This window comes from Chrysemys picta, chromosome 14, assembly GCF_011386835.1.
Source record: "Chrysemys picta bellii isolate R12L10 chromosome 14, ASM1138683v2, whole genome shotgun sequence".
In the NCBI taxonomy this organism is placed as follows: domain Eukaryota; kingdom Metazoa; phylum Chordata; order Testudines; family Emydidae; genus Chrysemys; species Chrysemys picta.
The window spans coordinates 9,482,042-9,509,598 of record NC_088804.1 but is presented as its reverse complement, the minus strand read 5'-3'; the positions used below and the strand labels follow the sequence as shown (position 1 = coordinate 9,509,598).

At 46.5% G+C, this 27,557-nt stretch overlaps 1 protein-coding gene across 5 annotated transcripts in view; it reads left to right on the top strand.

The window, feature by feature from the left end:
• NLRC5 (NLR family CARD domain containing 5) overlaps window positions 1-27,557 on the top strand; it is a 99,414-nt gene that overhangs the window by 33,788 nt on the left and 38,069 nt on the right. For all 5 annotated transcript variants that reach the window (XR_010592521.1, XM_065566953.1, XM_065566952.1 and 2 more), the window contains 10 exons: window positions 16,062-16,145; window positions 18,929-19,012; window positions 19,548-19,637; window positions 20,484-20,549; window positions 21,773-21,844; window positions 23,237-23,320; window positions 25,570-25,653; window positions 26,333-26,422; window positions 26,558-26,605; window positions 27,073-27,144. Coding sequence is in view for 4 of the 5 variants with exons in the window: in XM_065566953.1 (XP_065423025.1) it covers window positions 16,062-16,145; window positions 18,929-19,012; window positions 19,548-19,637; window positions 20,484-20,549; window positions 21,773-21,844; window positions 23,237-23,320; window positions 25,570-25,653; window positions 26,333-26,422; window positions 26,558-26,605; window positions 27,073-27,144 (774 nt within the window). In the remaining variant the exon portion in view is untranslated. The remainder of the gene's footprint in view (window positions 1-16,061; window positions 16,146-18,928; window positions 19,013-19,547; window positions 19,638-20,483; window positions 20,550-21,772; window positions 21,845-23,236; window positions 23,321-25,569; window positions 25,654-26,332; window positions 26,423-26,557; window positions 26,606-27,072; window positions 27,145-27,557) is intronic.

Here is a 27,557-nt window from a genome sequence, read left to right as displayed (position 1 = left end):
GGCTCAGCAGCTGAAGTGATTTGACAATGTTCAATTGTGACATCACATGTTGTCATGGGGAAGTTTGCATCACAATGTCGTCATGCCATGACACCAGCCCAGCAGAGCCTGCACTTGTGGCAGGAAAGGGCTGTGCGCATTGGGAAGCAACTGACTTTCTTCCCCTCGCCTCCATGGGATGATGGGAGATGGACTCTTAGAGCACTGGGACCATCATGGCTGGCATAAGACGATAAAGAAGATAATGGATGGCACATGTGGAGAAGGTAGCTTGGGGATTATTATCTGCCCTTTCTCCCAATACAAGAACAAGGGGATGTTCCATGAAATCGAATGGCAGCAAATTTTAACCTGATGAAAAGAATGGCTGTTTAACCCAGCGTACAATTAGCCTGTGGAATTCCCTGCCACTATATTTAACTGAGGGGACAAGAGCTTAGCAGGAGTAAAAATGGACTGGATAGTTATAAGGAGAATGAGAGCATCCAGATTTCCACCAGTCAGGATTTTTTTAAACAAGCATTGTGGAAGGGAGAAAAACCCTCCTGCCTCAGAGCAAAAGCCAGTCTCTGACTGCAGGGGTCATGACGAAAACGTCCCTAGGAGTCGGCTATTGCATAGTGACCGACTTCACAGTTTCTTGCCACTTTCTCTGTAGGAGCTGGTGCTGGCCACTATCAGAGACAGGGTACCACCGTTGGTGGACCATGGGTCTGAGCTGCCATGTTCATTCCTATTAAATCCAGCACGTTTCCCCAGCACTAAATTCAGGGGGCAGCGGTGTTACAAAAATACACTGATTGGCCAGCTGATGGCAAGCTCGACTGGATCAGGGAGCCCAAACTGGAGTACATGGCGGTAAGAGACAGCACTTTATTCCAAGCCTCTTTGCTGGTTCGCTAGCACAGTCGTGTCACAGCGCCACCCACTAGCAAGTTAGACGGCTGGAAGTGAGCGTATCTGTGAATCTGGACTCCTGGGTTCTACCACCTGCTCTGCAGTTGACTCCCTGAGTGACTTTGGCAAAACCATTTGCCTCCCTGTGCCTCTTTTTCCCCATTTGTAAAATGGGGATGGTAATTCTTAGTAACAGCATAGCGGCGGGGGTGAGACTGAACTACAGAATAACATTTTGCTCTCCCGTAGCACTTTGCCTTTAAAGATTCCCAAGCACTTTACAGAAGGATTATGACCATTTTATAGGGAGAAAAACAACTGATCTCCTTTCTCCCAGTCCTGTACCCCATCCACCGAGCCCCTCTGCCTGTCTACACTATTCCTAATGTGAATTCCCCATGGATCGAGAGAGGGCTAATTCCTAGAAGGGCCCATTGAGAGCTGAAATCAGTTCCCTGTTCTGTTGGTCTTTCTGGCCATTTAATCCAATCTTTCTGTTCTTAGAAATGTATTTAAATGTCCATGGGTTGATTGAGGCCCTCAGCTGACAGATTTCACACAAGGGCAAAGTAATAGTCATATTAATGATGATGAGACTGACCTTGTTTGTAAAACACTTTGAGATCTATGGATGAAAAGTGCTTGGAATTCTAATAGTTATTAAACATGACATGCAGGAGGGTATATTGTTTTATTAGTCTTTAAGGATGTTGGAGCTAGAGCTGGGTAAATGGTTAAAATTCAAAAATCTTGGCCTGCCTAAACCAGTAACCGCAAGTTACTGTGAGCTGGGCTCAGCAGACATGGTTTTACAGTGTTCTGTTGTGATGTCATGTTGTCGTGGGGAAGTTTGTATCGTGATGTCATAGGGTGACCAGATGTCCTGTTTTTAAAGGGACAGTCCCGTTTTTTGGGACTTTTTCTTACATAGGTGCTTATTACTTCCCCACCCCCTGTCCCATTTTGTCACAGTTGCCATCTGATCATCCTATGATGTCATTATGCCATGACACTAGCTCAGCAGAGCCTGCACTTGTGGCAGGAGAGGGCTAGGTGCACATTGGGAAGCAGCCCGCCTGCTTCCCCTCACCTCCATATGGCGACATGAGAAGGACTCACAGAGCCTAGGGACATTGTGGCTGATGTTGGATGATAAAGGTACACAGAATAATAGACGGCATAGAGAACGTAGATCAGGCACTTATGTTCACCCTCTCATATTACAAGGACAAGGGGATCTTGAGTGAAGTTGAAAGAGAGAAAATTTAAAACTGATGAAGGGAAATACTTTTTCTCACAACTTACATATAGCCTACTGTTCCGTGCCTCGGTTTGCCCATTTGTAAAACGGGACAGGTAATGATTACTCACATCAAAGGGGGAATTGTGTGACTTTGTTATATAATAGTAGTTTGAACTCATGTAGCATTTTTCCTATAAGGATCTCAAAGATTTGTCCAAAAGTCTTCTCATTATGTAGAGAAACTGAGGCACAGAGAGGTCAAGTGACTTGCCCATGGTTACATAGCTGTCAGTGGCAGAGCTAAGAATAAAACCCAACTCTCCTGACTCACAAGCCAGTAGCTGATCCTCTGGTCCCCTCTGCCTGTTTATATTAATTCAAAAGGGGAATTCTGGATGGATCTAGAGAGGAATGGATGCTAAAAGTGCCTGTTGACAGTTGATATCAGCGCCCTGTTCTGTCTCTACTCAGCTCATTTAGTCTCATCTTCCTGTTCCTAGAAATATGTCTACGTTTCCATGGGTTAATTTAGATCCTCAGAGAACAGGTTCCACACAAAGGCAAAACAGCCATCATATTAATCATTACATTCAGATAGGGCAACCAGATGTTCTGATTTTATAGGAACAGTCACGATTTTGGGGGCTTTTTCTTACATAGGCTCCTATTACCCGGCACCCCCATCCCGATTTTTCACACTTGCTGTCTGGTCACCCTACATTCAGAGAGTTTGTTTGTTGTTTTATTCTTTAAGACCTATTAGAAATGGAGCTGGGCGAGTAGTTAAAATATAAAAATCCCAGGCTGTCCAAACCAGTGGCCCCCAGTTACTGTGAGCTGGGCTCAGCAGCTGAAGTGGTTTTACAACAATTCATTGTGCTGTCATGTTGTCACGGGGAAGTTTGCATCACAATGTCGTCATGCCATGACACCAGCCCCAGCAGAGCCTGCACTTGTGGCAGGAAAGGGCTATGCGCATTGGGAAGCAACTGACTTTCTTCCCCTCGCCTCCATGGGATGATGGGAGATGGACTCTTAGAGCACTGGGATCATCATGGCTGGCATAAGACGATAAAGAGGATAATGGATGGCATGTGTGGAGAAGGTAGCTTGGGGATTATTATCTGCCCTTTCTCCCAATACAAGAACAAAGGGGTGTTCCATGAAATTGAATGGCAGCAAATTTTAACCTGATGAAAAGAATGGGTGTTTAACACAGCGTACAATTAGCCTGTGGAATTCCCTGCCACTATATATAACTGAGGGGACAAGAGCTTAGCAGAAGTAAAAATGGACTGGATAGTTATAAGGACAATGAGAGCATCCAGATTTCCACCAGTCAGGATTTTTTTAAACAAGCATTGTGGAAGGGAGAAAAACCCTCCTGCATCAGAGCAAAAGCCAGTCTCTGACTGCAGGGGTTGTGACGAAAATGTCCCTAGGAGTTGGCTATTGCATAGTGACCGACTTCACAGTTTCTTGCCACTTTCTCTGTAGGAGCTGGTGCTGGCCACTATCAGAGACAGGGTACCACCGTTGGTGGACCATGGGTCTGAGCTGCCATGTTCATTCCTATTAAATCCAGCACGTTTCCCCAGCACTAAATTCAGGGGGCAGCGGTGTTACAAAAATACACTGATTGGCCAGCTGATGGCAAGCTCGACTGGATCAGGGAGCCCAAACTGGAGTACATGGCGGTAAGAGACAGCACTTTATTCCAAGCCTCTTTGCTGGTTCGCTAGCACAGTCGTGTCACAGCGCCACCCACTAGCAAGTTAGACGGCTGGAAGTGAGCGTATCTGTGAATCTGGACTCCTGGGTTCTACCACCTGCTCTGCAGTTGACTCCCTGAGTGACTTTGGCAAAACCATTTACCTCCCTGTGCCTCTTTTTCCCCATTTGTAAAATGGGGATGATAATTCTTAGTAACAGCATAGCGGCGGGGGTGAGACTGAACTACAGAATAACATTTTCCTCTCCCGTAGCACTTTGCCTTTAAAGATTCCCAAGCACTTTACAGAAGGATTATGACCATTTTATAGGAAGAAAAACAACTGATCTCCTTTCTCCCAGTCCTGTACCCCATCCACCGAGCCCCTCTGCCTGTCTACACTATTCCTAATGTGAATTCCCCATGGATCGAGAGAGGGCTAATTCCTAGAAGGGCCCATTGAGAGCTGAAATCAGTTCCCTGTTCTGTTGGTCTTTCTGGCCATTTAATCCAATCTTTCTGTTCTTAGAAATGTATTTAAATGTCCATGGGTTGATTGAGGCCCTCAGCTGACAGATTTCACACAAGGGCAAAGTAATAGTCATATTAATGATGATGAGACTGACCTTGTTTGTAAAACACTTTGAGATCTATGGATGAAAAGTGCTTGGAATTCTAATAGTTATTAAACATGACATGCAGGAGGGTATATTGTTTTATTAGTCTTTAAGGATGTTGGAGCTAGAGCTGGGTAAATGGTTAAAATTCAAAAATCTTGGCCTGCCTAAACCAGTAACCGCAAGTTACTGTGAGCTGGGCTCAGCAGACATGGTTTTACAGTGTTCTGTTGTGATGTCATGTTGTCGTGGGGAAGTTTGTATCGTGATGTCATAGGGTGACCAGATGTCCTGTTTTTAAAGGGACAGTCCCGTTTTTTGGGACTTTTTCTTACATAGGTGCTTATTACTTCCCCACCCCCTGTCCCATTTTGTCACAGTTGCCATCTGATCATCCTATGATGTCATTATGCCATGACACTAGCTCAGCAGAGCCTGCACTTGTGGCAGGAGAGGGCTAGGTGCACATTGGGAAGCAGCCCGCCTGCTTCCCCTCACCTCCATATGGCGACATGAGAAGGACTCACAGAGCCTAGGGACATTGTGGCTGATGTTGGATGATAAAGGTACACAGAATAATAGACGGCATAGAGAACGTAGATCAGGCACTTATGTTCACCCTCTCATATTACAAGGACAAGGGGATCTTGAGTGAAGTTGAAAGAGAGAAAATTTAAAACTGATGAAGGGAAATACTTTTTCTCACAACTTACATATAGCCTACTGTTCCGTGCCTCGGTTTGCCCATTTGTAAAACGGGACAGGTAATGATTACTCACATCAAAGGGGGAATTGTGTGACTTTGTTATATAATAGTAGTTTGAACTCATGTAGCATTTTTCCTATAAGGATCTCAAAGATTTGTCCAAAAGTCTTCTCATTATGTAGAGAAACTGAGGCACAGAGAGGTCAAGTGACTTGCCCATGGTTACATAGCTGTCAGTGGCAGAGCTAAGAATAAAACCCAACTCTCCTGACTCACAAGCCAGTAGCTGATCCTCTGGTCCCCTCTGCCTGTTTATATTAATTCAAAAGGGGAATTCTGGATGGATCTAGAGAGGAATGGATGCTAAAAGTGCCTGTTGACAGTTGATATCAGCGCCCTGTTCTGTCTCTACTCAGCTCATTTAATCTCATCTTCCTGTTCCTAGAAATATGTCTACGTTTCCATGGGTTAATTTAGATCCTCAGAGAACAGGTTCCACACAAAGGCAAAACAGCCATCATATTAATCATTACATTCAGATAGGGCAACCAGATGTTCTGATTTTATAGGAACAGTCACGATTTTGGGGGCTTTTTCTTACATAGGCTCCTATTACCCGGCACCCCCATCCCGATTTTTCACACTTGCTGTCTGGTCACCCTACATTCAGAGAGTTTGTTTGTTGTTTTATTCTTTAAGACCTATTAGAAATGGAGCTGGGCGAGTAGTTAAAATATAAAAATCCCAGGCTGTCCAAACCAGTGGCCCCCAGTTACTGTGAGCTGGGCTCAGCAGCTGAAGTGGTTTTACAACAATTCATTGTGCTGTCATGTTGTCACGGGGAAGTTTGCATCACAATGTCGTCATGCCATGACACCAGCCCCAGCAGAGCCTGCACTTGTGGCAGGAAAGGGCTGTGCACATTGGGAAGCAACTGACTTTCTTCCCCTCGCCTCCACGTGATGATGGGAGATGGACTCTTAGAGCACTGGGATCATCATGGCTGGCATAAGACGATAAAGAGGATAATGGATGGCATGTGTGGAGAAGGTAGCTTGGGGATTATTATCTGCCCTTTCTCCCAATACAAGAACAAAGGGGTGTTCCATGAAATTGAATGGCAGCAAATTTTAACCTGATGAAAAGAATGGGTGTTTAACACAGCGTACAATTAGCCTGTGGAATTCCCTGCCACTATATATAACTGAGGGGACAAGAGCTTAGCAGGAGTAAAAATGGACTGGATAGTTATAAGGACAATGAGAGCATCCAGATTTCCACCAGTCAGGATTTTTTTAAACAAGCATTGTGGAAGGGAGAAAAACCCTCCTGCATCAGAGCAAAAGCCAGTCTCTGACTGCAGGGGTTGTGACGAAAATGTCCCTAGGAGTCGGCTATTGCATAGTGACCGACTTCACAGTTTCTTGCCACTTTCTCTGTAGGAGCTGGTGCTGGCCACTATCAGAGACAGGGTACCACCGTTGGTGGACCATGGGTCTGAGCTGCCATGTTCATTCCTATTAAATCCAGCACGTTTCCCCAGCACTAAATTCAGGGGGCAGCGGTGTTACAAAAATACACTGATTGGCCAGCTGATGGCAAGCTCGACTGGATCAGGGAGCCCAAACTGGAGTACATGGCGGTAAGAGACAGCACTTTATTCCAAGCCTCTTTGCTGGTTCGCTAGCACAGTCGTGTCACAGCGCCACCCACTAGCAAGTTAGACGGCTGGAAGTGAGCGTATCTGTGAATCTGGACTCCTGGGTTCTACCACCTGCTCTGCAGTTGACTCCCTGAGTGACTTTGGCAAAACCATTTACCTCCCTGTGCCTCTTTTTCCCCATTTGTAAAATGGGGATGATAATTCTTAGTAACAGCATAGCGGCGGGGGTGAGACTGAACTACAGAATAACATTTTCCTCTCCCGTAGCACTTTGTCTTTAAAGATTCCCAAGTACTTTACAGAAGAATTGTGACCATTTTATAGGGAGAAAAACAACTGATCTCTTTTCTCCCAGTCCTGTACCCCATCCACCGAGCCCCTCTGCCTGTCTACACTATTCCTAATGTGAATTCCCCGTGGATCGAGAGAGGGCTAATTCCTAGAAGGGCCCATTGAGAGCTGAAATCAGTTCCCTGTTCTGTTTGTCTTTCTGGTCATTTAATCCAATCTTTCTGTTCTTAGAAATGTATTTAAATGTCCATGGGTTGATTGAGGCCCTCAGCTGACAGATTTCACACAAGGGCAAAGTAATAGTCATATTAATGATGATGAGACTGACCTTGTTTGTAAAACACTTTGAGATCCATGGATGAAAAGTGCTTGGAATTCTAATAGTTATTAAACATGACATGCAGGAGGGTATATTGTTTTATTAGTCTTTAAGGATGTTGGAGCTAGAGCTGGGTACATGGTTAAAATACAAAAATCCCGGCCTGCCTAAACCAGTAACCCCAAGTTACTGTGAGCTGGGCTCAGCAGACATGGTTTTAGTGTTCTGTTGTGATGTCATGTTGTCGTGGGGACGTTTGTATCATGATGTCATAGGGTGACCAGATGTCCTGTTTTTAAAGGGACAGTCCCGTTTTTGGGGACTTTTTCTTATATAGGTGCCTATTACCCCCCACACCCTCTGTCCCGTTTTGTCACAGTTGCCATCTGATCATCCTATGATGTCATTATGCCATGACACTAGCTCAGCAGAGCCTGCACTTGTGGCAGGAGAGGGCTAGGCGCGCATTGAGAAGCAGCCCGCCTGCTTCCCCTCACCTCCATATGGCGACATGAGAAGGACTCACAGAGCCTAGGGACATTGTGGCTGGTGTTGGATGATAAAGGTACATAGAATAATAGACGGCATAGAGAATGTAGATCAGGCACTTATGTTCACCCTCTCATATTACAAGGACAAGGGGATCTTGAGTGAAGTTAAAAGAGAGAAAATTTAAAACTGATGAAGGGAAATACTTTTTCTCACAACTTACACATAGCCTACTGTTCCGTGCCTCGGTTTGCCCATTTGTAAAACGGGACGGGTAATGATTACCCACATCCCAGGGGGAATTGTGTGACTTTGTTATATAATAGTTGTTTGAATTCACGTAGCGTTTTTCCTGTAAGGATCTCAAAGATTTGTCCAAAAGTCTTCTCATTATGTAGAGAAACTGAGGCACATAGAGGTCAAGTGACTTGCCCATTGTCACATAGCTGTCAGTGGCAGAGCTAAGAATAAAACCCAACTCTCCCGACTCACAAGCCAGTAGCTGATCCTCTGGTCCCCTCTGCCGGTTTATATTAATTCAAAAGGGGAATTCTGGGTGGATCTAGAGAGGAATGGATGCTAAAAGTGCCTGTTGACAGTTGATATCAGCGCCCTGTTCTGTCTCTACTCAGCTCATTTAATCTCATCTTCCTGTTTCTAGAAATATGTCTACGTTTCCATGGGTTAATTGAGATCCTCAGAGAACAGGTTCCACACACAGGCAAAGCAGCCATCATATTAATCATTACATTCAGATAGGGCAACCAGATGTCCCGATTTTATAGGGACAGTCATGATTTTTGGGGTTTTTTCTTACATAGGCTCCTATTACCCGGCACCCCCATCCCGATTTTTCACACTTGCTATCTGGTCACCCTACATTCAGAGGGTTTGTTTGTTGTTTTATTATTCTTGAAGACCTATTAGAAATGGAGCTGGGCGAGTAGTTAAAATATAAAAACCCCAGGCTGTCCAAACCAGTGGCCCCCAGTTACTGTGAGCTGGGCTCAGCAGCTGAAGTGGTTTTACAACAATTCATTGTGCTGTCATGTTGTCACGGGGAAGTTTGCATCACAATGTCGTCATGCCATGACACCAGCCCCAGCAGAGCCTGCACTTGTGGCAGGAAAGGGCTGTGCGCATTGGGAAGCAACTGACTTTCTTCCCCTCGCCTCCATGGGATGATGGGAGATGGACTCTTAGAGCACTGGGATCATCATGGCTGGCATAAGACGATAAAGAGGATAATGGATGGCACGTGTGGAGAAGGTAGCTTGGGGATTATTATCTGCCCTTTCTCCCAATACTAGAACAAAGGGGTGTTCCATGAAATTGAATGGCAGCAAATTTTAACCTGATGAAAAGAATGGGTGTTTAACACAGCGTACAATTAGCCTGTGGAATTCCCTGCCACTATATATAACTGAGGGGACAAGAGCTTAGCAGAAGTAAAAATGGACTGGATAGTTATAAGGAGAATGAGAGCATCCAGATTTCCACCAGTCAGGATTTTTTTAAACAAGCATTGTGGAAGGGAGAAAAACCCTCCTGCATCAGAGCAAAAGCCAGTCTCTGACTGCAGGGGTCGTGACGAAAATGTCCCTAGGAGTTGGCTATTGCATAGTGACCGACTTCACAGTTTCTTGCCACTTTCTCTGTAGGAGCTGGTGCTGGCCACTATCAGAGACAGGGTACCACCGTTGGTGGACCATGGGTCTGAGCTGCCATGTTCATTCCTATTAAATCCAGCACGTTTCCCCAGCACTAAATTCAGGGGGCAGCGGTGTTACAAAAATACACTGATTGGCCAGCTGATGGCAAGCTCGACTGGATCAGGGAGCCCAAACTGGAGTACATGGCGGTAAGAGACAGCACTTTATTCCAAGCCTCTTTGCTGGTTCGCTAGCACAGTCGTGTCACAGCGCCACCCACTAGCAAGTTAGACGGCTGGAAGTGAGCGTATCTGTGAATCTGGACTCCTGGGTTCTACCACCTGCTTTGCAGTTGACTCCCTGAGTGACTTTGGCAAAACCATTTACCTCCCTGTGCCTCTTTTTCCCCATTTGTAAAATGGGGATGATAATTCTTAGTAACAGCATAGCGGCGGGGGTGAGACTGAACTACAGAATAACATTTTGCTCTCCCGTAGCACTTTGCCTTTAAAGATTCCCAAGTACTTTACAGAAGAATTGTGACCATTTTATAGGGAGAAAAACAACTGATCTCCTTTCTCCCAGTCCTGTACCCCATCCACCGAGCCCCTCTGCCTGTCTACGCTATTCCTAATGTGAATTCCCCATGGATCGAGAGAGGGCTAATTCCTAGAAGGGCCCATTGAGAGCTGAAATCAGTTCCCTGTTCTGTTGGTCTTTCTGGCCATTTAATCCAATCTTTCTGTTCTTAGAAATGTATTTAAATGTCCATGGGTTGATTGAGGCCCTCAGCTGACAGATTTCACACAAGGGCAAAGTAATAGTCATATTAATGATGATGAGACTGACCTTGTTTGTAAAACACTTTGAGATCTATGGATGAAAAGTGTTTGGAATTCTAATAGTTATTAAACATGACATGCAGGAGGGTATATTGTTTTATTAGTCTTTAAGGATGTTGGAGCTAGAGCTGGGTAAATGGTTAAAATTCAAAAATCTTGGCCTGCCTAAACCAGTAACCGCAAGTTACTGTGAGCTGGGCTCAGCAGACATGGTTTTACAGTGTTCTGTTGTGATGTCATGTTGTCGTGGGGAAGTTTGTATCGTGATGTCATAGGGTGACCAGATGTCCTGTTTTTAAAGGGACAGTCCCGTTTTTTGGGACTTTTTCTTACATAGGTGCTTATTACTTCCCCACCCCCTGTCCCATTTTGTCACAGTTGCCATCTGATCATCCTATGATGTCATTATGCCATGACACTAGCTCAGCAGAGCCTGCACTTGTGGCAGGAGAGGGCTAGGCGCGCATTGGGAAGCAGCCCGCCTGCTTCCCCTCACCTCCATATGGCGACATGAGAAGGACTCACAGAGCCTAGGGACATTGTGGCTGGTGTTGGATGATAAAGGTACACAGAATAATAGACGGCATAGAGAACGTAGATCAGGCACTTATGTTCACCCTCTCATATTACAAGGACAAGGGGATCTTGAGTGAAGTTGAAAGAGAGAAAATTTAAAACTGATGAAGGGAAATACTTTTTCTCACAACTTACATATAGCCTACTGTTCCGTGCCTCGGTTTGCCCATTTGTAAAACGGGACAGGTAATGATTACTCACATCAAAGGGGGAATTGTGTGACTTTGTTATATAATAGTAGTTTGAACTCATGTAGCATTTTTCCTATAAGGATCTCAAAGATTTGTCCAAAAGTCTTCTCATTATGTAGAGAAACTGAGGCACAGAGAGGTCAAGTGACTTGCCCATGGTTACATAGCTGTCAGTGGCAGAGCTAAGAATAAAACCCAACTCTCCTGACTCACAAGCCAGTAGCTGATCCTCTGGTCCCCTCTGCCTGTTTATATTAATTCAAAAGGGGAATTCTGGATGGATCTAGAGAGGAATGGATGCTAAAAGTGCCTGTTGACAGTTGATATCAGCGCCCTGTTCTGTCTCTACTCAGCTCATTTAATCTCATCTTCCTGTTCCTAGAAATATGTCTACGTTTCCATGGGTTAATTTAGATCCTCAGAGAACAGGTTCCACACAAAGGCAAAACAGCCATCATATTAATCATTACATTCGAATAGGGTAACCAGATGTTCTGATTTTATAGGAACAGTCACGATTTTGGGGGCTTTTTCTTACATAGGCACCTATTACCCGGCACCCCGTCCCGATTTTTCACACTTGCTATCTGGTCACCCTACATTCAGAGAGTTTGTTTGTTGTTTTATTCTTTAAGACCTATTAGAAATGGAGCTGGGCGAGTAGTTAAAATATAAAAATCCCAGGCTGTCCAAACCAGAGGCCCACAGTTACTGTGAGCTGGGCTCAGCTGATGTGGTTTTACAACAATTCATTGTGCTGTCATGTTGTCACGGGGAAGTTTGCATCACAATGTCGTCATGCCATGACACCAGCCACAGCAGAGCCTGCACTTGTGGCAGGAAAGGGCTGTGCGCATTGGGAAGCAACTGACTTTCTTCCCCTTGCCTCCATGTGATGATGGGAGATGGACTCTTAGAGCACTGGGACCATCATGGCTGGCATAAGACGATAAAGAAGATAATGGATGGCATGTGTAGAGAAGGTAGCTTGGGGATTATTATCTGCCCTTTCTCCCAATACAAGAACAAGGGGATGTTCCATGAAATTGAATGGCAGCAAATTTTAACCCGATGAAAAGAATGGGTGTTTAACACAGCGTACAATTAGCCTGTGGAATTCCCTGCCACTATATATAACTGAGGGGACAAGAGCTTAGCAGGAGTAAAAATGGACTGGATAGTTATAAGGATAATGAGAGCATCCAGATTTCCACCAGTCAGGATTTTTTTAAACAAGCATTGTGGAAGGGAGAAAAACCCTCCTGCATCAGAGCAAAAGCCAGTCTCTGACTGCAGGGGTCGTGACGAAAATGTCCCTAGGAGTTGGCTATTGCATAGTGACCGACTTCACAGTTTCTTGCCACTTTCCCTCTAGGAGCTGGTGCTGGCCACTATCAGAGACAGGGTACCACCGTTGGTGGACCATGGGTCTGAGCTGCCATGTTCATTCCTATTAAATCCAGCACGTTTCCCCGGCACTAAATTCAGGGGGCAGCGGTGTTACAAAAATACACTGATTGGCCAGCTGATGGCAAGCTCGACTGGATCAGGGAGCCCAAACTGGAGTACATGGCGGTAAGAGACAGCACTTTATTCCAAGCCTCTTTGCTGGTTCCCTAGCACAGTCGTGTCACAGCGCCACCCACTAGCAAGTTAGACGGCTGGAAGTGAGCGTATCTGTGAATCTGGACTCCTGGGTTCTACCACCTGCTCTGCAGTTGACTCCCTGAGTGACTTTGGCAAAACCATTTGCCTCCCTGTGCCTCTTTTTCCCCATTTGTAAAATGGGGATGGTAATTCTTAGTAGCAGCATAGCGGCGGGGGTGAGACTGAACTACAGAATAACATTTTGCTCTCCCGTAGCACTTTGCCTTTAAAGATTCCCAAGCACTTTACAGAAGGATTATGACCATTTTATAGGGAGAAAAACAACTGATCTTTCTCCCAGTCCTGTACCCCATCCACTGAGCCCCTCTGCCTGTCTACACTGTTTCTAATGTGAATTCCCCATGGATCGAGAGAGGGCTAATTCCTAGAAGGCCCCAGTGAGAGCTGAAATCAGTTCCATGTTCTGTTTGTCTTTCTGGCCATTTAATCCAATCTTTCTGTTCTTAGAAATGTATTTAAATGTCCATGGGTTGACTGAGGCCCTCAGCTGACAGATTTCACAGAAGGGCAAAGTAATACTCATAATAATGATGATGAGACTGACCTTGTTTGTAAAACACTTTGAGATCTATGGATGAAAAGTGCTTGGAATTCTAATAGTTATTAAACATGACATGCAGGAGGGTTTATTGTTTTATTAGTCTTTAAGGATGTTGGAGCTAGAGCTGGGTAAATGGTTAAAATACAAAAATCCCAGCCTGCCTAAACCAGTAACCCCAAGTTACTGTGAGCTGGGCTCAGCAAACATGGTTTTACAGTATTCTGTTGTGATGTCATGTTGTCGTGGGGAAGTTTGTATCGTGATGTCATAGGGTGACCAGATGTCCCGTTTTTAAAGGGACAGTCCCGTTTTTTGGGACTTTTTCTTATATAGGTGCCTATTATTCCCCCACCCACTGTCCCATTTTGTCACAGTTGCCATCTGATCATCCTATGATGTCATTATGCCATGACACTAGCTCAGCAGAGCCTGCACTTGTGGCAGGAGAGGGCTAGGTGTGCATTGGGAAGCAGCCCGCCTGCTTCCCCTCACCTCCATATGGCAACATGAGATGGACTTACAGAGCCTAGGGACATTGTGGCTGGTGTTGGATGATAAAGGTACATAGAATAATAGACGGCATAGAGAATGTAGATCAGGCACTTATGTTCACTCTCTCATACTACAAGGACAAGGGGATCTTGAGTGAAGTTGAAAGAGAGAAAATTTAAAACTGATGAAGGGAAATACTTTTTCTCACAACTTACATATAGCCTACTGTTCCGTGCCTCGGTTTGCCCATTTGTAAAACGGGACAGGTAATGATTACTCACATCAAAGGGCGAATTGTGTGACTTTGTTATATAATAGTAGTTTGAACTCATGTAGCGTTTTTCCTGTAAGGATCTCAAAGATTTGTCCAAAAGTTTTCTCATTATGTAGAGAAACTGAGGCACATAGAGGTCAAGTGACTTGCCCATGGTCACACAGCTGTCAGTGGCAGAGCTAAGAATAAAACCCAACTCTCCCGACTCACAAGCCAGTAGCCTATTCCCTGGTCCCCTCTGCCTGTTTATATTAATTCAAAAGGGGAATTCTGGATGGATCTAGAGAGGAATGGATGCTTGAAGTGCCTGTTGACAGTTGATATTAGTCCCTTGTTCTGTCTCTACTTAGCTCATTTAATCTCATAGTCCTGTTCTTAGAAATATGTCTACATTTCCGTGGGTTAATTGAGATCCTCAGAGAACAGGTTCCACACAAAGGCAAAGCAGCCATCATATTAATCATTACATTCGAATAGGGTGACCAGATGTCCTGATTTTATAGGGACAGTCACGATTTTGGGGGCTTTTCCTTATATAGGCTCCTATTACTCCCCCACCCCCGTCCCGATTTTTCACACTTGCTGTCTGGGCACCCTACATTCAGAGGGTTTGCTTGTTGTTTTATTATTCTTGAAGACCTATTAGAGATGGAGCTGGGTGAGTAGTTAAAATATAAAAATCCCAGGCTGTCCAGACCAGTGGCCCCCAGTTACTGCAAGCTGGGCTCAGCTGATGTGGTTTTACAACAATTCATTGTGCTGTCATGTTGTCACGGGGAAGTTTGTATCACAATGTTGTCGTGCCATGACACCAGCCCAGTGGAGCCTGCACTTATGGCAGGAGAGGGCTGTGAGCACTGGGAAGCAGCCAGCCTGCTTCTCCTCACCTCCATGGGATGGTGGGTATTGGAGTCGCAGAACCATGGGGTCATTGGGCTGGTATCAGGTGATAAAGATACACAAGATAATAGTATAGAGAAGACTGAGCGGACACTTTGTCTATTCAGTTCATCACCGTAATATCTGAGTGTTGCTAGCAGTCACTTTTTCTCATCATGAGTATTATTATAATTAAGTATTTATATTCTGGTAGCCCTCAGAACCCCAATTAGGATCAGGGCCCCATGTGCTGGGCACCATAAACCTCCCTAGAAGAGACAATCCCTTCCAAGAAGTAATCACAGTCTAGAGACCTAAACTGCTGCTGTGTCTGCTGAAAACAAAGATTATGTTGCAGAAAACATATTGTTTTGATCAAAGAATCTAATTTGAGCTCTTTTAATGCTCCCTCCCTCTCAACGTGGTTTTTAAAGTAAACAGCTACCTACTCATTACAAGGCCTCCTCTGGGATTCAGAAAGAAAAGTCACTTTTCTCCTAATACAGGAACACAGGCATTTAGAATGAAGTTGAAATGAAGCAAATTTAAACCTGATAAAAGTGAAGACCTTTTCTCACAACCTACAATTAGTGTCACTCGGTGCCTCAGTTTCCCCGCTCGTAAAATGGGAATGATAATGCTTACCTTCCTTGTAGGGAGGATGATGAGGCTTTACTATGCAATAAAACTTTGCACTCTCATAGCACTTGTCAATGAAGGCTCTCAGAGCTCCTTACAAAGTATTATCCTCATTTTACAACTAGAGAAACTGAGGCACAAGAGGGGTGAAGTGGCTTGCCCAAGGTCACCCAGACTCATCACTGGCAGAGGCAGGACTAGAATCCAGATCTGATGACTCCCAGTCTGCTTCCCCATCCACTGGCCCTCTCTGCATTTATCCCAGATGTGAATTCCCCCTAAATCCCTTTAAAACTATCTGCACTCTGATATCAGCCTCAAGCTCTGTCTGTCTCTTCACCGCTCATTTACTGTAATCTTCCTCTTCGTAGGTTACAGGATTGCAGCCTCAATTCACAACATGCAGGGGAGATCGCTGCTCTTCTCAGGGGCTGCGCCCATTTCTCGGAAGTGGAGTAAGTACATCAGGAAAGATCCTGTTTCATCTAAGGGTCCCTTCTAATGTTGATCTTGCTGCAGGTGGGACGGAAGAGGGAGAAATCATGTCAAATCACCAATGTAATGTGTGTTCCTCACCCCAGTGCGGGGAGGGGGGCCATGTTGTTCTGAGATTAGACACACTGAGATTTTAGAAGAGATTCAGTGCAGTGGGAGTTGGGTGTCTAAACCCCAGCATCTGGCTCTGCGGGAATGTAACCAGAGACACCTATTTTAAAACAGCATTGTTGGCCACGCTGTGCCCCGGAGGCAAAGGCATGTGCCAGGGGCCCCGGGGAACGGCGCTGCTCTGGAGTAGCTCTGGAAGGCATTTACAGAGTCAGAGACCAGAAGGATTCATTGTGATGGTCTGGTCTGACTGCCTGTATAACATAGGCCATTGGATTTCTCTGCATTAATTCCTGTTTGAACTAGAGCGCATCTTTTAGATCCTTGAGGAGACATGTGGGACTCTTGGGCACAGAGGGCAGATATGCCTGTTGTGCTGCCCTTATGCCCCTCCAAGGCCATCCACCTCTGCGAGATGGTCTGGAGAGGCAGAGGCAGGGCCAGGGCCGCACTCTTTGCCCTTCCCCTTTGGGGGGGACTAGCAGCTACTGCCCCCCCCTTTTTTTTTGCGCAGCTAGTGCCAGACAGGGTCTGGCTGTACAGGTTTCATTGTAACCTACTTGCAATAGGAAATTCAGGGAAATCTAATACCTCTGGCAAGGTGATTCTCCAGCCCAGCTCAGCACCACAGGTTCAGAGGGCCAGCTCTCCCATTGACTGGCTGGGATTAGGGTTAGAGGGTCTTTCTTACCCAGTGGTTTCCCCCTCCCATCAGGACTGCAGCCACCCATCGTCATGGCTCTTCTGTGGGTCGCATTCCCTCCCCAAGTGCTTGAATGGAAGGTTCTTGTTGGGGCTGGGGCACCCACAGAAGCAATGTGAAGCCGAGTGGACTCACTGAGGGGAGAACTTCCCTCTGAGGTCGCTTCATGTAGGAAGTAGAGCAGGGCAAAAGTTTTTGTCCGAAACTATTTTGCGGGGTGTAACGGGACAATGCTCACCTTCACGGCGCCTCCTGCTGGCCACCGGGGAATTAGCTCATCAGCCTCCGGAGCGCCCTCTGCTGGCCGGTGTCTCGCCTTTCACTGGCCTCCATGTCCCTCCCGGACCCTGGTGCCCCTTCTCTTGGGGGCTGTCCCCTGGCAGTACCCCCACAGTATCTGGGTTTCCCCACCCAAGGGAACCCCCACCCACTATCCCCACCTCACCTCAGTATCAGGCTACTGCCAGTCACCATCTAGCCCCTGCTCACTGGGGCGGACTGCAGTCTACAAACCACTCATCACAGGCAAGGTTGGGTTTGGACCTGCTGCCTTGGCCTACCCCTGGGCTGCCCTCTGCAACCCCAGTACCCTTCTGGGCCTTCAACAAGGCCTGCAGCCTGGGGGGTTTCCAAGCCAGAGCTCCCCAGCTCCTCTGGCCTTCCCCCAGCCCTGCTCCACTCCAGGTACCGTGTGAGCTCCTAAGCAGCCGGGCCCTTCCCAATCCGCCTGGGAACTGCTTGCTCCCAGCCACAGCCCTCTCCTGGGCTGTTTTAAGCTAGGGTTACCATATTTTGTGCCTCCTAATGGAGAACACTCCCGGGGGCCCCGCCCCCGCCCCCAGCCCCGCCCCGGCCCCGCCCCAACTCCACCCCCTCCCAAAGTCTCCGCCCCCTCCCCTGCTTCCCGCGAACATTTAATTCGCGGGAAGCCTGAAGCAGGTAAGGGGGGGGGGGGAGGAGGCGCGGCCCCGGCCGACCACCCCCGGCTCCCAGCCCGCGGGCCCGGCCCCCCGACCCCGGCCCGGCTCCCCGAGCCCGGCTCCCCGGGCCCGGCCCGGCTCCCAGCCCCGCGGGCCCGGCTCCCCGACCCCGGCCCGGCTCCCCGACCCGCGGGCCCGGCTCCCAGCCCCGCGGGCCCGGCTCCCAGCCCCGTGGGCTCCCCGGCCCCGCGGGACCGGCCCGGCACTGCGACCCTGGCCTGGCCTGGCCCCCGGCCCGGCACCGCGCGCCCGGCCCGGCTCCCAGCCCGGCACCATGCCTCCGGCCCCGCGACCCCGGCCCCGCACAAAGAGGCCCCGGCCGAGCCTCCTGATTTTCCCGGACATGCCCGGCTTTTGGGGATTTCCCCCCGGACGGGGATTTGAGCCCCCAAAAGCCGGACATGTCCGGGAAAATCCGGACGTATGGTAACCCTATTTAAGCCCTTAACGGCTAGAGCGGGTGACCACCTCGCTACAGGGGGGGGAAATGCAGGTTCGGCAACAGTGAAATATTTTGAGAATTCATGTTGTTTTTGCCAAATTGTTTTGGTTAAAAACAAAACAAACCTACAATTATTTTTTTAAATCAAAACAGTTTGTTTCAAAGTTTTCAAAACAAAACATTTTGAGTTCTTGGTTTGAAATGACTTTTTGTTTCAAAATGTCCTTTAATTGTATTTAAAAAACCCAATCAAAATGGTCAAACTGAGACGTTTCCTTGGACCCAATTTGCTGAAAATTAAAAAAAAAAAAAAAGGTTTTGGTTCGACCCGAAACTACTTTGTTTTAGGGTTGTTGTTTTTCCCAGAATTGCCAGTAAACTGAAAAATCAATTTGCACAGTTCTACTGGGGCCAAGCAGGGGAGTGGAGGAGCGTGGAGTAGGAGGATGAGATTCTGTGTTATTTACACTGTTCAGAATGAACCACTTTAATGGGAAAATCCCTCAGTTTATCAGGTAACCAACTTGGTGATGAAGGCTGCAGAGAGCTGGCAGAGAGTCTCCCTGAAGTACATATTTCCAAGCAGTTGGAGTAAGTATTGCCTTAGACCCCCCGAATTACCTGGGATGAAGACGGTGGCTGTTGTACATAGACGCTGACAGGGTTCCACCAAGAAGGAAGCTAACACCCTTCCTAGCCCTCACATAGGAGTATGGGTGGAATATTGAGTCAGGAGGAAGCCAATCAAGCCTCTCTTGGAGTGAGACATATCCCCGTACAGAGGAGCAGCCGAAGGCCCAGGGACCTCTGAAATCTTAGGTAGCTCACATGCTTCTAACATTGCGTTCAGAAGCGGAGTCTCATCCTTTCAGAATAGAGAAGTTTAGCATCAGATGCCTTGTCCCCAAGAATACTGGCTCCAGCTGTTTTCAGCCCGACCGCTTAAAAAAATTAAATGTTAGAATGTTCATGGTGCCCCTCCCCCCCCCCCCCCCCCCCCCCCCCCCCCACGCGCAATGAGAGCCATGTCCATCATGTCCCTCTAATGACTTCCTTCATGGTCTGTTATTGCACACACGCTTTTTAATAGGTAATCATTTGCTTGTCTGGTTGTTTACTTTCTCAGTGTCAGTAACAACCAGATATCTGTGGACGGTGTTTGCTGTCTGTTGAATGCCGTGAACACCTGCTTGAATGTGGTGGAGTTTGAAGCCAGGTATGCAAAGTCAGATCAGGAAATTGTACTCAACTGATCTATCTCATCTGTCTAATCTGTCATCTAAAGGCACTTGTATGGCCCCCTTTAGCCTATCTAATTTATCTATAGGTACTTATATGGCCCTTGTGTGGACAGTATTTGAATGCCTCACAATCTGTATTTATCCTTACAAGCACTGAAAATATGTGGCAGGGAATATTCTTGTATTGGCAGGACATGGGCTAAACGACCACCCACTTCTAATTTCTGTAGTGCTGTGTATTCCTTCATAGCTAAAAGCGGTACAGTTTAGCAGGAATAACCCTGCAGAATCAACAGCGTTTTTCAGGGTAAACTCCCAAAATCCTTAGCAGAGAATCAGATACAGTAATCAGATTTCAGAGAGTCAAAATGTCTTTTTTCACATTGCATAAAACCCCTTTTTTGCCTCTCTTATGCTATTGGCACCAGGGGGTTTTAGAGAGAAATTTTCACTGGTTCAGTTGAACTGGCAGGAGCACTGATGGGTTCCCTCCCCAACCCCTGACTAAAATTCCTGACTGTAGACAAGACTCCGTGTTGTTAAGTGTAATAACTTCAACAGGACCTTTTCCTTGATAGTGTTCCTGAACTATTCAGTTGATATTTCATAATTAGACTCAAGTGAGATAGCTGGTTGTCTTCGGGTAATATTTTAATTGACCTTGGAACTGCTGTCTAATGGTAATATTTGAATTGACCTTTGAAGTGATGACTAAGTCATTTTGAGAAACCCCACAATATTATCAAGAGTAAATACAATATAAATTAGTGATAGTCAGTGAACCGAGTGTGACCTTGTTTGTCATCTCTTTCTTCCCACAGCCTTCATCATCAGACTGCAATCCTGAAGTTTATAGGTGATAAAGAATTTGCCTCTACCCATTCCAGGTACATCACATGGAAACAGATCCTTGTTCTATGTATCAGTCTGTGCTGATCACAAGTCAGAGCATGGCTGAAATGTTAATTCCCCCCCCCCCCATCTGTTCCTTACATTTTCCTGTTATTTACATGTTGGAATGAATCCAGACATATGATTTGGTTGATCACTAGGGTGCACTCGTGTACCCTGACAGTGCTGCCCCTGATTATAACGTCTTACATCTCGACAGCACATTTCATCCCACAGGACCCCAAGCATAGTAGACTATGTAAGATAAAAGGTCATCAATGTAGCAATTGTTTAACACCACACAGCTGTGCTACACAACAGGGGGGCAGGTCGAATAGTTACAAAACCTGATTCACAGATATGTTCACATAGAATGGCACCAAGTTCAGCTTATGGTAAATTCTGGGGTCATCATAGCCATAACTCACAAGTCAAGCTGGTCAGAAAATGAGGTTTATGGTCTCAGAAAGTTTGGGCAAAAAAAAAATTCAAAATATTTTGATTCTGAAATGCTGCCATTTGCCTCATGAGAGCTGTAGTTCAGGTGCCTTATGCTCCTGGTCTCTATAAGTTGGGCTCACTGGTTGGACTACATCTCCCACGATGCACCAGGGTCTCCCCTTCTTAGTGAGGAGTTGCATGACCATGTTGCATCATGGGAGATGCAGTCCAACCGGGGAGCCCAGCTCATAGAGAAAAATGGGAACAAGAGATACCTGAACTGCAACTCCCATGATGCACCACAGTGTGGCATTTTAGAATCAAAATATTTCAGTTTTGGGGTGTCCTGTTTTTGAGCAAAAAATGGAAATTTCTCCACACAAGACAGACATTTTCCACAAAAATCTTTGTTCCGTCAAAACCTATATTTCTGCCCAAAACCAATTTGGATGGAAAAATTTCAAACAGCCCTTCCCACAAGTATTTCGTTAACCACTGGAAGGAAGAATTGGCTAGTGCTAGACAAGTGCAGGGAAATGAGCTGGTCAGAGACAAGCTCTTTGAGGTAGATCATGGTGGCAAATCCATGGTGGCGTTACAAACAAGGGAAAGCAATGTATATTTCCAATCATTTGTCCTACTTTTTGCGCTGGCTTCTTGTGGAGGTGAGTGCTCCCTGTGGAGTGGTTACTTATGTACGACTCCTTGAGTTCTTCTCTTCACCTTGTCTTTTCAGAGGACAGTTCATGTTCAGGTCTGATCATGTGTATTGTTACAGGGATACCTCTCATAGTGGGGACCAGTCAGGTGGAGGTGAGAGCCAGAAGTCTGTGGTCTCAAGGAAAATAAGGTATCTTGATGCTTTTCATGGGCGTTCAGAGATCTTTGGTGTCTGCAGCTGAGAAAACCATTTCTGGCGCAAGTTCAAATGGGGAGTAGCATTGACGAGGCTGTTGAAAGGAAGAGTCACTTCTCACTGTTTATCGTAATTATCTTTGCGTGGGGGTAAAGTCTAGGATGCACTGCACCGGTGGCTCTGTGGTTAGTGCTTGTGCAGTCCTTCAGGAGCCCACTTTGATGTCTAGTTATGAGGTCTCATTCACCAAACCAGTCTGTGGTTAGTATTTCAACCAGCAGGTCAGAGGCGGGAACTGGATTTGCTGAGCTGGTCAGTTACTCTTGTTCTGGGACATGCATTGCAAGAAGATTCTGGACTCAAACCCAAGTCCGGATTTAATTCAGACTATATAAACCTGTATAGGTCAGTGTGTGTTCGTATCTCTTGCAGGCTGTCAAGAGGAAAGATGGGCATCTGGATATAGCTCTCAAGTAGGACTCATGATAGCTGGGCTAAAACCCCTGCCCTGCCACAGACTCCCTGTGTGACCTTGGACAAGTCACTTCGTTTTTTTGTGCCTTAGTTCCTCATCTGTAAGAGGAGGCTAATCATCCTTCATTTATTCCACCCTCTGTCTGTTTAAGTGTAAAGCTCCTTGGGACAGTGAGGACCTCTTACCATGTGTATGCACTGTTCTGAGAACAATGGGGTTCACAGGGGCAGTTTCAGTGCGGACCTCCATGTGCTATTGTAATACAAATCAATAATGATAAAGGACAGCCAGCCTCATCTCTTAGCAAATGATAACGCTCAGTGTCCATAGAGCACTTTTACTCATAACTTTCATATATGTATTATCCCCATTTTACAGATGGAGAAACTGAGGCACAAAACAGTGATGTGACTTGATCAAGGTCACACACCTCAGAATAGCACCTCAGTCACCTGGCCCCAGGCCGTATCCACTGGTCAGTGCTGGGCTGCTATGCAGGGTTGTATTCAGAGGGCTGAGGTGGAATTCAGTGTAGCTCTTGCTGTTTTACCTTAATATTTTTCCCAAGCAGAGCTCATTTTAAATCTGATTTTGAAAGTCTTTTGTAGAACAACTCGCTCTTTCAGTCAGATGCAGTTTAAACCTCTGGGTTACGGCAGCATTGCCAACTCTCATGGTTTTATCATTAGTTTCATGGGTTTCTTAAAACCCCCAGCTCCTGGATGTATGAAAAAGTATGTTTCTAATCCTCGTGTTTGCAGAGAAAAACAGGAAAGTGTGACCTGAGTATAAACAAAAGGCTCAAACACCAGAAGGCAATGAAAAGAACTTAAACATTATTATTTTTTAAAATCTCATGATTTTTAAGCCCATCTCATGATTTGGGGTGGGGGGGCTGCTTTCTTTCTTAGGCTGACAGACAGTGGTTTTCCCACCAGAGATCTGGACAAGTTGTGCACTGTATTGAAGAAATGTAGCAGCGTATCAGAGCTCGAGTGAGTCTTCTTATTTTTTAGAGCTAAGTTGTATTTTTGCAATTTGTTGGGATATTATTTATAATAAATATTTTTAAATGTTGGGCCTTATTTATAGGCCCCAGTTAGTTGTTCAGAGATTCATAATTTTAAGGCCAGAAGGGTGGTTGTCTACTCTAACCTCCTGCATAACACAGGGCAGAGAACTTTGCCCAGTAAGTTCTGCATCAAGCCCATTCACGGGTATTTGAGCTGGAACGTATCTACTAGAAAGACATCCAGTCTTGATTGAAACACTTGGAGTGACGGAGAATCCACCACATGCCTAGAGCAAATTGTTCCATTGGTTCATTTGCGTGCATGCAAAATGTGCCTCTCTTTTGCACATTCACAATAGGGTGTGATGCTCACGTATAGATCGTCAACATGGCTTACCTAGGATCTTCAGCACGAAAGCACAGATCTCTACCTTGTAAACAAAAGGAGTCGTTCTATTTGCTAGCAGCGGGAGGTGGTTCTTGGTTTTGTGGTCATAGACTTGTACAGATGTAGGATTTCAGAGATTCCTAGATTTTTACAGCCAGAAAGGACCATTATGATAATTTAACATGACTTCCTGTGTAACATAGGCGAGAGATTTCACCCAGTGGTTCTTGCATTAAACCCAACAATGGATGGTCAAACTATCTTTTAGTGTCCACTTTCCGTAAGCATTCAAGCAATCGAGTTGCTTGGTCAAAAGCATGTACAAAGCCAATTTTAATCCTGTGTGCTTCCGTACTGGTCTGGGAAGTGGAGCATTTTCTATGATATGGGGCAGTGCTTGATGCAACTTTCCCCAGGCCTCTTGCCAGAGCCCCGAGAAAGAGACTTCAGTGAGTCAAGTGAGCATTTGTATGAAGCCTGCATATTTCTAGGGAAATGGCTGCCTGTACCTCAGAGACTCCTTTAATTATGTTGCCTGAGGGACAGTGCCTGCATCGGAGGCAGTGCATTGTAATGGAGATTTCAACCCCCTCTGCTAGGCCAAATTCAGCATAGCAACACTTTTAAACGGCTTTCCTGGTAGGAGAAGAGATGGGAACTGATGCCTTCCTATTGTGTAATGAAATATATATTTATATGGATGGCCTGGAGACTGAAGTCTTCTATGTACTCACAGAACAGGTATAACTTTAGTGGCAGCAGTGCAATCTTCCCAGCTAACTGCCCTGCCAAAGTGCCTCCTGCCTGACCCAGGAAAGGTGCAAGCGGGGAGTTTATTCTCAGTAGTATGGCAAAACTTTTTTTTCCGTCAAAAAAGTCATTTCGTCAACCCCGAAATGCTTTGTGGAAATGCATCTGTTTGGAGGGAAATTCAGGCCCAGGATGGAGTTGTTTTCTGGTGGCTGAAGGGAAGAGAACAAGAGAGATCTAGACTAGCCTGCTGGTTAGGGCACTTGGCTGGGACATGGGAGAGCCAGGTTTGCAAGCCTGTTCCAAACATGGGCCTTCCATACCCTAGGCAAGTGCCTTAACCGCCAAGCTGTTCTGGGATGAGTCTCAGATTCTCTTTTATTTTTGGTCAAAATTTCGAAAGGTCTCATTGTCCTTCAGCATCGGAACGAAAACTGAACTTGAAACCTCAACAAGTTTTGCAAAACAGAAAAGTTGCATTGTCTGGGACTCATTCATGCCTGGGTTCCTCTGCTGAACCTGGTAACACCAGGGCCAATCTGAGATCCTCCTGATGGATGTGGCTGTCTGACCTCTGGGGATGAGAAGCACCAGCTCGTTCCAGAGGCTACTGAACGCCTAGGCATCAGATGATGAGGAAGTTCTGAACACTCTTCTCTCGTTCACACTGGCGTGACTCTGTTTCCTCCTGTCAGTGGGAGGAAACTCGACTGGATTCGAGTTAGAGTTGCGATGCTTCAGATTCTGTCAGTGGCCTTGCCCCCCCCCAGGTTTTAGTCCTGAGGCCTGGGCTACGCTACAAAGTAGGGTTGACATAAGCCACCATCAACTTATTTGACAAAAAAGGCAAGGAGGAGACTGGATGAGTTACCTGCGGCTTTGATTTACATCCGAGGATGCCAGTGCTCTGCCCTTTGGGGACTGACATTAAGGGAGCATACCATGTATATTATAAAGTCATAGAATCGCAGGACTGGAGGGGACCTCGCGAGGTCATCTGACCCAGACCCCTGCACTCACGGCAGGACTAAGTATTATCTAGACCATATTATTTTCTCCTTAATGAAAAATAAATATCTTCCTTTAAATCCTAGTTTGTCAAATAATTCCCTGGGTGACCAGGGCGTCGGGAAGCTGGTTGGACTCCTTCCGGAGCTGAAGGCAGTGAGTTCCCTAAAGTAAGTGATCACTCGTCATTATGTAGCTTGTTTGAAATATTTGGCCTAATTCCCACCCTCGACTTACCCTGTGGATAGTTGTTTAAACCTGTGCAAAATAGGTGTGAAATGCTACCACACTGGAATTTTCCACTCACACACAAGGGGATGGGCGTGTTTGACATCTAATTTGTGTAACACTCGCTTGGACTGAGTCACATTTGCCTAGATGGAAATGCGGACAGGCGGTGCAAAGCAGCAGAGCGTCAGGCCCTGAGGGTATGCCTACGCTGCAGCGGCGAGCGTGTTTTTTAGCTCGCCTAGACACACACGCGCTAGCTTGGCTGGAGCTAGTGTGCTAAAAATAGCAATGCAAACGGGTAGCGTGGGTGATGGCTTGTGGTAGCTGTCCAGGCATATAGCCAGTGGTCCAGGTGGCTTGTACTCAAGCGGCTAGCCCGAGCTGCCTCCTGTGCTATCCCTGGCTACACCGCGGTTTTGGGTGCACCAGCTCGAGCAGAGCTAGGAAGTGTCTGTCTTCGCAAGCTGGGAAGCACGCTCCCGGCTGCAGTGAGACTAAGTTCTTCAGAGCAAGGACCATTTCTATTGTATCTTATGGCACCGTATAAATCATTAATGATAATGAGGATGAGGATTTAATCCTTTGAAAATAATGGTTTTATTCCATCTTTTCCTCTAGACTGAGTGGCAATCAGATCTCCTTGAGTGCTGTGTTTGGCTTAGCTCAGTGCTTATCGGCCCTGGAACACATTAAATCAATAGACATCAGGTATGTTTGGGGCTCTTCTTGCTGTGTTTTTCCATCAGCGCTGAAGCTTGAGACACGTGACCTTGGTTTGCAGTCCATGAAACGTGAGCACCCCTCTCCCGACTGCGTGTTCATGGTGTTCTCTTTTGGTTACAGCCTGGGAAACGCTCAGTCGGTCCATTTAACCTTCTGGGAAAGTGTCAGGTAAAGATCCTGTCCAAGCATTTCCTGTGTGCCATTCCCATAGTATCTAGATGTCCATGTTGCAATAGAGCGGTTTCCATGGGGTGTCAAAATCAGGGGTCCTTTTGGCTCTGAATGCTGGCTGGGAATAGTGGAGGCAGAGAGCAGCTGGGTGGTATGGATGGGGGTGGGCAGCCGGGAGTGTGCGGGATGGGGTGCAGGGTCAGCAGTGGGTGATAGGGATGGGAGTTCACTTCCTCCTGCGCAGCCACCTGACCAAAGGCGCTGGATGGATGTAAGGCACCCCTGGGGTTGGAGGGGTGGCATGAGTCTTCGCTCCTGTGAACAATGTGTGCTTCATTTTGGGGAGCCCGGGGAGGCTGGTGTGGGAGGCCACTGCACTGAGGCATGGAGAGTCAGCTACCCATAGACAACATAGTGTTTTGCCCTCGGTGCAATTGAAATGGTAACAAAAACTCTGTCCCCAGGAACATCAGGACCAGATCTGCAGGAAAGTTCCCAGCTCATCCGCAACATTTAGAGAACGACCATTGCTTTCGGTATGGCAACTTTCTGTTCTGGCTCCCATTTTTTCATTTAGAAATGTCAGAAGAGCCAAGCGTGGGTCACGATCATTTTAGGAGTCCTTCATCTCCTCAGAGGGTCTCTCCATGGACTGCCTAGTTCTCATCCTAAAGAGAGAGAGGGTGCCAGATTCTGCTTCCCATGGAAACAGCTGCCTTCTACCCCTCTGGTTGGCCAGTCACAGCTGTCAGAGCATTGGCAGAGGTGGAGAGAAAGGGTGGGGACCCCACAGCTGTTCCAAATCTAAGAGCATTCTTGGGGAGATCTTTCTAAAGGCAGGGTTAGCTCCAGCTTTTTTGCCGCCCCAAGCGGCGAAGCCAAAAAAAAAAGAGCCACAATCGGCATCACTTCGGAGGCAGCTCCACCACGCCGCTTCATTCTTCGGCGG